The 9127-nt window shown below is 44.0% G+C and overlaps 1 protein-coding gene across 1 annotated transcript; it reads right to left on the bottom strand.

Moving 5' to 3' along the window:
• Positions 1-203: 203 nt before the first annotated feature.
• On the bottom strand, positions 204-8831 carry SFRP2 (secreted frizzled related protein 2). Its single transcript, XM_004040525.5, has 3 exons — positions 7947-8831; positions 5488-5568; positions 204-1380 (listed from the first exon to the last, which is right to left on the bottom strand). The coding sequence occupies exons 1-3, from the start codon at positions 8446-8448 to the stop codon at positions 1076-1078; spliced, it is 888 nt and encodes a 295-aa protein (XP_004040573.1). The 5' UTR covers positions 8449-8831; the 3' UTR covers positions 204-1075.
• Positions 8832-9127: the final 296 nt, after the last annotated feature.

Below are 9127 nucleotides of genomic sequence, written 5' to 3' on the forward strand. Positions count from 1 at the left end.
AAGTAGCTGCTTCCGCAGGGTGAAAGTGGTGAAATCTGTGAGATGTGGGGCATGGTGGTGGAGGGGGAGACACTTTCTGAGTCACTTGAGAAGTAGATCACTTTAAACTGCTGGAGGGCTGGGCTCATGGAAGGAAGTGACCACCCATACATAGCTCCATTCCCAGTTCCTTTTACTAAGAAGACAAGACAGAAGACAAAGAATAGGTAAAACAGGATGTAAAGTTTATATACAAGAATATAATGTTTATCTGAAATATTTACAGTGTTGGTTAAAGCAATATTTTTACAACTTTTAAAGGTAAACTACTATGTATATTACAGGTAAGCTACAATGGGTTTAATTTGCAAAAGTTAAGTAAGAAATGTTTTAAACAAGGCTTAAAATACTCAAGTCAATTATAAAATTTATATCTTTTGCCTTTTACTTGAAGAAATCATGCTATAGAAATGGTTAATGTGCTTTTAATAAATGGAAGTACTGTAGCTGGAATGTGATACATGTAACAGTTTAAGTTCCCATTGAAGGTATAAAATGATGAATTGTTGTAAGACTTAGACACTGAGTCTCAGTCTGGAGCTGATGAAGATGTTGAGATAACAGCCAGCTTTATCTCAACAGGGTTTGTGACCCACAAGTTTGGGCCACAGAGAAAATTGAAGCAATTTGCATGTTGTGACAACCTCAGTGGGAAGTGAAAATCAGCTGACTCAAAACAACAAACAACAACAAACAACCAGACCCAAGTCACAGTTGCACCTATTCAAAACTAGCTTTAAAGTGAGCGATTTTTAAACTTCATAAAAATATTCATGATTTTATTAGTTTGAATATTTCTACAAGATTCGGGTGGGCTTTTCGTTTATGTGAAAACAGCTATCCACTCCTGTGGCCTCCTGGGGCCTTATAACTCAGGAAATGCTGGGGATGCAAACGTGCAAAAGGCAGAGGGAAGCTGCCCAGGCTGAGACTGGAGCAGCTAGGAGTGTGCTTGGGAACGGGAGCTGAGATCCCGGAGCAGAAATGGTCAGCCGTGCTCTGGAGCAGGCCTGTCGGAGCCATCAGGATGCCGGGACTAGCACTGCAGCTTGCGGATGCTGCGGGAGATGCGCTTGAACTCTCTCTGCCCCTTCTGCCACCGCTTCACCGAGGTGATCACCAGCTCCCCACCCTGTTTCTGTCCCATGACCAGATAGGGCGCGTTGATGTCGTTCATCTCCTCACAGGTGCACTGCAAGCTGTCTTTGAGCCACAGCACCGATTTCTTCAGGTCCCTTTCGGACACACCGTTCAGCTTGTAAATGGTCTTGCTCTTGGTCTCCAGGATGATTTTGGTATCTCGGTTGATGTAGGTTATCTCCTTCACTTTTATTTTCAGTGCTATGAGAGAGGGCAGAAAGAGTCATGCCAGTTATAATGATGGAATACAGTATACCTCCCCCCATTCTGCCTACTCGTGTGACTTGGCCTGGATGAGGAAAGAGAGGCTTCCTAGAGCTAATGGGACCCTCAGAGGCTGCAGATCGGGGGTTGGGAGCTAGGGGCAGCAGGTGGCTCCACTGCTAAAGCCTCAAAGCATTTGCCAGGCACTTGGTTTCCAATCAGCCATTTTTTCAAAACTCTCTCTTTGCGGGACTCAATTAACTTTTCTTCTCCTTTCCTCACTCACCCTTGTGTTTGTAAGAAAGTTGCATGTGGTGTGTACTCTCCCCAACAAATGACTTCCTCTGTTGGAAACTTAAGCATGAAAAGAAATGCCTGACTTTTAGGTGAAATATGATCCCTCTGTGGCCGTAAAGTTTAAACTCAATTTATTATGCAGGAGGTTTTTGGACAAACCTGTAAGGAAACTGTGTCACACAATCATTGTTTTCTAAAGATCAGATTACAGGGAAGGAGAATTGATCTTACAGCTGCATTTGATTTGGGAAAGTAGGAGAAAAAATATGCAAGTCTCTTTTTAACAGCACAACATGGTTAGTCATAAAAGTGTTTTTCTGAAGACCTCATCCTTAATATGCTCTCATTTGCCAGTCCAAGGCCAAGGCGTTTACAGATCATATATGTACTGTTTCCAAAATGTATATGTAGACTCGTTAGAATGCGAAGACCAAAAGTAAGTGGTTTACTATAAAGGACACGTTTTATAGTCATGAACAGTATGCTCTCGGAAAGAAAGCCCTACAAACGTGTATGCTGGAATTAAATTTCAAGACTCCATGAAAGCAGGAAAAGAATAGAATTTTAAGGTTAGAAGGGATCATCCCATTAAAATCGCTTGTTAATACACAAAGAATCTTAAATCCAGACAAGTTTAGTGACTTGCATGAGGTCACCCAGTTTAGGTTGTTTGCTAGAACTCCAGTTGCCAAACCTCCTCCTGTAATACCACTGTGGTGTCTTGAGGCAATGTTCATGTTTTTGTAGTGGTTGCAGCATAAACTTGCCCAGCTGCAATGTGTCCTAAGACCCTGGGTGCCCCTGACAGCTATTCTGTATAGATGATGTGTAAGTATGACTTCCTGACTTTGATGGAGTTTAATCTATGTTTAAATTAGTAATACAGGAAGATTTTTCTGTGTTGCGTACAACTGTTTTTGAGATTTTCTTTTTTTTTTTTTAAATATCAGAATGGGAATTTGACTGAGTATGGCTTTCTAGTCAACCAGGAAATTATAGAAGCTCTATCAGGTAAATCAAAGATGCTGTGACTTGGCCAACCATGGTTTTGTCTGGTATGATATGCATCTGAACTGTGGTACTGAATTCTCAGTTTTTGAGACTCAAGTCGTGGAATAAGCCATACTTGTGGAAATGTTTCATGCTTTTGTGTCCTCTGCATTGGGAGTAGGGTGTTGGATAGACCTCACCATGGTGGGAGAAATGGACTGATTACACTTTACCTGGGAGCCTTGTCTGTAGTACAGGTAGGGCATATATAAGATTTCACCTGGCCAAATGAAACATTCTCAAGCTCCAAACATCAGAAAAAACCATCACTTTTAACCAGGAGGAAGATTTGTTAGTCATCTTTGTCTAGCTCTAAAATAACTAATTTTGCAAATGTTTATCATGAGAAAACATTAGGGATTTTCTCCTTGGATTTTCAGCTAGGCCCAAACAGAGAGAATTGAATCCCCCACATAACCTTTCCTGTCCTGGAGGATGTGACTGAGGATGCAGGATGTGATAGCAGGCAGAGGTGATGATACTTTCTGGTCCTACAATAGGTTGTATATATAGGAAGGTAGTTCTGAACCATTTTTTATTCACCAGTACTTGCACCACTGAATTTCCCTTGTACTTCAGGAGCACCGTAGGGAAGAGGTGATGCCTTCCCAGAGTAGTCAAGTCAAATAAATCAGATTTCTATGCTTGTTCCTCCTACTCTTCCATTATTCACAAAGAACAGAGGCAAGATGGAATAGTGCTTATAAACCAATAATCTTATGATGCAGTTCTTAAAATTCTGCTTCACTATCCCTCTATGGGTCAAAAAGAGTGAAGAAATAGAAAACAAAGCTTGTGAAGTATCTATGCATGTGATACCTGAAGTGTGATAACTTCTGTGTTGTTTTGAAAGGCTTTCTCTCTGTAAGGAGAGAGCACACTAAGGCACACAGGCATCCATGTTTTGGCTCATGTCTTGATAGGGCATCCTTAGAAAGGGGGTCTTCCGTAAGGTCAGCCACAAAGCAAGCAAGTAATAGGTGTGTGTGTGTGTTTCCCAAAGCCAATTGTTATGGAGCTCCACAGTGTAACAATCAACTTTTCATGGAAGTCAGGAAGGATCTGTTTTATGTGCAGTGCAAAGGATATAAACTGCCAGAAGAACATGATATTTTATAGGCTTTTTAATAGAAATTTTATAAAATGATATTTTTCTATCTTGCCCTTAATGAAGTGATGTAGCATGGGGGCTGAGAACTGTGTTTTGGTAAGGCTCTGGTGATTTGGAATTATCTGCTGCTAACATGCCTGGCTCTCAGCCAGTTTGAGGGTTGTATACATTTGAAAACAGGCATATGAAACGCTGTCAGCCCCATTTGTGGCTCCTCCTGAGGGGAAAAGTTGCTAAGGACTTTGAGCTACCTCCCTTCTTTCTCTTTCCTCAGCAGTGTGAAGCCTTTCCCAACACCAGGACTATGGTAGTTCTGGGACCAGTCAGAGTTAAACCCAGGACACTTTCTGGAAGAGACCTGGAGCTGTCAAAGAGCAGGGATTGGATGGTTCCAGAGTTTTAGGGACCTGACCAGGCCTGAGATTTCTGGGATGGCAAGGTAAGGAGAGTGAGAGCTGGAGTGATTTCCCTCAGTCTCGAGGACTATGTTGAATATGTAGAAGTGTTAATATGGGTCTATTAGACTCCATTATTGATTGACAGAGCAGGGAACATATCTGCTTATGAGTAAGTTCAGCCTTGTGCCTGAATAAATACTTTTTAAAAAGGTACCAGTAATTCCAACACACCAAAAGGTACCTGCCCTTGGAAAAGGATAAAAACAAGAATGCCTCTGGGTGAAGTTCCTGGTCATTCCCAACTCTGAATTTAGCATTGATCCTGTGTCTAGCTGGGCTCCTCTTCTGACCTGAGAGCCCTGAAGTCAGCAGATGAGGTGCTGGTGGAGTTCCATGTAGACAAAGTCCCAGCTCTCTTTCCCCTTATAATCCTGTCTTCAGGGGAGTGACTTGCAACTTATGGAACATATCACATGTGTTTTTTATTGTCTGCAAACACCATGTGATCTATCATGTATCTTGCTAAAGTAAATTTCTAAGCTTTTTTTCCTTTTTAAAACTATTTTCGAAACTGTGACAAATGTGTCTAGACTTAGTCATACAAAATTTACAAAAACCTTTTAAAAGGGATTTTAAGATGGTGTTTTAAGGTTGTTAGGTGTTCCATGTTAGGTGTCTTCTCAGTAAGCCACTCTTCTTTTTCAATTTAAGGAACCCCTCCTTGACAAATTATTAATCAGTGCCTTGGATATATTCACTAATGGTAGAACACAGAGGTTTAAAATCATTATGGGTTATAAAGAAAGTAAAAATATTTTTATTTGTGGCCAATTTAAAGCCTTGAATCTGTTTGGCTGGGGCTAATATTTACACTTCCATCCCTGGTGCACATGTTAAGTAATCAAAAGAAAATAGAACTCGGGATTATGCCTGTCGGCAAAAAAAAAAAAAAAAAAAAAAGGGATTTAAAATGTGCCACTGGAAATTGATAATCTGAATAATTTTCATTATTTGATTATTGGCTTAACAGAACAATGAGTCTCACCTAACAAGATACAACTCAATGCTAGACAGTTACATAAGGAGGAAACTAGGATAGATCAAGTTAGATGATTTTGGGATACATGAGCTATAATGGTGTTTTACCCAACCTTTATCTAGCAACATCATAATGATTTGTACCTTGAAGTTTTACTGGTAAATAAAACTTCTGAATGTGAAATCTGTTGTTGTTGTTGTATTACTTACCAAAATCATTTTTACAAAGCGTTTCCATTATGTCGTTGTCATCATCATTTTTATTTTTGCAGGCTTCACATACCTTTGGAGCTAGAAATGTGAAAAACAGTCTTTAGTAAGTTTGCTTAAAAGAGAACAGTAGGTGGCGTTTGTAAACAACTCAAAGGGACTTATCCAGACAAAAGTAGCAATTGTCCTATTTAACCTCAGCTTCTGCCTCCTCTATAAAAGCAGGAACACTCAATCCTAAGAAAGTTTTCCCATGCTTCCCAATTTTTTTGGGGGGGGGGGGGTGGTGGGAGCAAAATGAGAATGCCTATATGTTGTTGTGTTTAATAAATTATGACTCTCAAAAGGGAGTTGTGGGCAGAATATACAAGTGTATGTAGTTATAGTTAACTGAGACAGGGTGCAGCTTTTCAGCTCATCCTCCCAACCTCTGGGAAATTCAGTCTGAAAAAGTTATTCCCAAGGCCTTTTGAAGGAGAAAGCACCCAAAGAACCAAAGATCCTTGAGGGGTTTGGGAAAACTGGTAACTAGAAAATATAGACAAAAGATTGTCTTTCTCAGCCACAGGACACCAGTGTAGCTGGCTCTACTCGGCAGAGCTCTGTATCTCAGGGGGGCCAAGTCTGGACTGGGAGGGGTGACTGGCTAGCGTTCCACATGTGGGCTGTTTCCACCTTGAAAACACATCTCACTAATTACAACAGCCTGCTCTAAGTGGTTCTGTGTCACCTTGTGCCTCTGCCAAGATTGTGCTTGAGTTAGGCAGCATTCATTTCATTGTTATCTGCAAGCTCCCTGGTACAGGTTCTTCTTGCCCTTCTGTGCCTGTTTCAAACTCTCAAAATAAACAAACCTGTTTCTGAAGCTAATCAAAGATGAAGCAAAAACGGTTTAGTGGTCTGATCAAACCTAGGGATTGTATACTAGCACAACTATCAGAAGACCTGCTGAAAGCTCTTCTAAGAGTTTGATTTCTTGGGAAAAGTAAAAAAAAAAAGAACAATTTATATTGCCCTTCTCTCATTTATAAATGTGTTAATTATGTCTTTAAAATTTAGGTGAAATGAGATTTTCACTAATGTGAAATTTAATGTTCATAGAAAACTATGTGACTTAATAGAAGCGTTATTTATCAAATTAGAAAAATCACAAAGCTGGAATTTTGAAGAACATAAACTTTTATTTTGAAGGAGAAAAGTGGCTTTTTGGAGAAATGTAAGATGCATAATGTTGCTACTGATAGTGGGAAGAAATAAAAGCAACATACATAAAACTGCCCTTAAGTCCCCTCACCCGAACAAAATCAAACATTTCCAATTAGGAGCTCTCAGAATGTATATAAAATATTACTAACCTGTATTGGTTGGTCTATGGTACATGTTGGACAAATGTTTGAAAAATGCCAAACATTTGCAATAAATTAGAAATCTAACCAATAAGATGATTGCAAATTCATGGTCCCTGCCAGGAAAGATTGCTAAAGAACTTTGCATTTGCTTTAACTAATGATGTCTGTAGGAAAACTACTAGAGATTGAAAGGGAGAGGCTGCTGAAGCCCTGAAAGGGATTAGGAAGCTCCCTTTTCCAACCCAGGGGACCCAAATCAGCTCAGAGGCATTGTATATGTTTTCCTTTCAGAAAAAATATTGAGAGCCCATGAGGTTTTCATTGCTTTGATGCTTTTTGCACAGGAACTCTCCCTCCATTTTCTAAAAACTTGGGAATCTCTTTTGCATGATTTTCTCCAGCTAATCAAAACCACTCCTAAGTTAAAAACTGATAGCAATCGAAAAGTGATTTCCAGAGATTCCCTTTATGCCCTCTTCCTCAAGTATCTGAGCAGTTACAACCAATGTTCAATTTTCCACACACTCCGTGCCAGTCCCGGTTTTATTTCCAAAATCTAAATTGACAAAGGACAAAAAGACCCTTAAAAGGTTATCTACTTGTGCATCCTGGTTTTCCTTCCTGTACGGGAAATGTTCCTGTGACTAGAATCCTGCCCAGTGGTAGGAAGGTGCAGAATGAGGCTGAGCGAGGGGCCTCTGGCCAGAATGCTCACCACCAACTCCTCCACCAAACACCACTTCCAACTTTCTGCGCGGCTCCAGTGCTAGCATCTTTAACAATAATCGTGTATCTATTTTTTTTTTAAACCGCCGTTCAGTTCTTCGTTTTTTTTGTTTTGTTGTTGTTTTTTTTTGTTTTATTTTTAAACTGCCCTTAAGTATAGCTGGTACAACTCGGGAGGAGAATGCGCGAGACTTGGGCGGCGTGGGAGGGGTGCCTCAAATTTGATACAGGCTTGTTGTGATGACAGACCAGGTCAGGCAGAACTTCTGCCCTTCCCGCTACTGGCACCCCAAGCAGGGATGCACTGGGATGCGTGGCAGGGGCGGGATCTCCTGGGAGCGTCTCAGCCCAGCAGGGAGTGGGGAAGCAAGAGGGAAGGCTTACCTTCCTCGGTGGCCGGCAGGAGGTGGTCGCTGCTAGCGAGGGGGATGCAAAGGTCGTTGTCCTGGGGGAAACGGTCGCACTCAAGCATGTCGGGCCAGGGGAAGCCGAAGGCGGACATGACCGGGGCGCAGCGGTCCTTCACCTGCACGCAGAGCGAGTGGCATGGCTGGATGGTCTCGTCTAGGTCATCGAGGCAGACAGGTGCGAAGAGCGAGCACAGGAACTTCTTGGTGTCCGGGTGGCACTGCTTCATGACCAGTGGGATCCAAGCGCCGGCCTGCTCCAGCACCTCCTTCATGGTCTCGTGGCCCAGCAGGTTGGGCAGCCGCATGTTCTGGTATTCGATGCCGTGGCACAGCTGCAGGTTGGCCGGGATGGGCTTGCAATTGCTGCGCTTGTAGGAGAAGTCGGGCTGGCCGAAGAGGAAGAGCCCGCGCGCCGAGCCCAGGCAGCAGTGCGAGGCGAGGAAGAGCAGCAGCAGCGAGCCAGGGCCCTGCAGCATCGTGGGCGCGCGACCCCGAGGGGGCAGAGGGAGCGGAGCCGGGGAAGGGCGAGGCGGCCGGAGTTCGAGCTTGTCCCGGGCCCGCTCTCTTCGCTGGGTGCGACTCGGGGGCCCGAAAAGCTGGCAGCCGGCGGCCGGGGCGCGGAGAAGCGGGACACCGGGAGAACCGCGCGGGCGAGGCGCTGCAAGCCCGCGCGCAGCTCCGGGGGGCTCCGACCCGGAGGAGCAGAATGAGCCGTCGCTGGGGCACAGCCAGAGTTTTCTTGGCCTTTTTTATGCAAATCTGGAGGGTGGGGGGAGCAAGGGAGGAGCCAATGAAGGGTAATCCGAGGAGGGCTGGTCACTACTTTCTGGGTCTGGTTTTGCGTTGAGAATGCCCCTCACGCGCTTGCTGGAAGGGAATTCTGGCTGCGCCCCCTCCCTAGATGCCGCCGCTCGCCCGCCCTAGGATTTCTTTAAACAACAAACAGAGAAGCCTGGCCGCTGCGCCCCCACAGTGAGCGAGCAGGGCGCGGGCTGCGGGAGTGGGGGGCACGCAGGGCACCCCGCAAGCGGCCTCGCGGCCAGGTACTGGCGGGAACGCGCCTAGCCCCGCGTGCCGCCGGGGCCCGGGCTTGTTTTGCCCCAGTCCGAAGTTTCTGCTGGGTTGCCAGGCATGAGTGGGAGAGGGTGTGTGTGT

This window comes from Gorilla gorilla, chromosome 3 (genome assembly GCF_029281585.2).
Source record: "Gorilla gorilla gorilla isolate KB3781 chromosome 3, NHGRI_mGorGor1-v2.1_pri, whole genome shotgun sequence".
Lineage (NCBI taxonomy): Eukaryota > Metazoa > Chordata > Mammalia > Primates > Hominidae > Gorilla > Gorilla gorilla.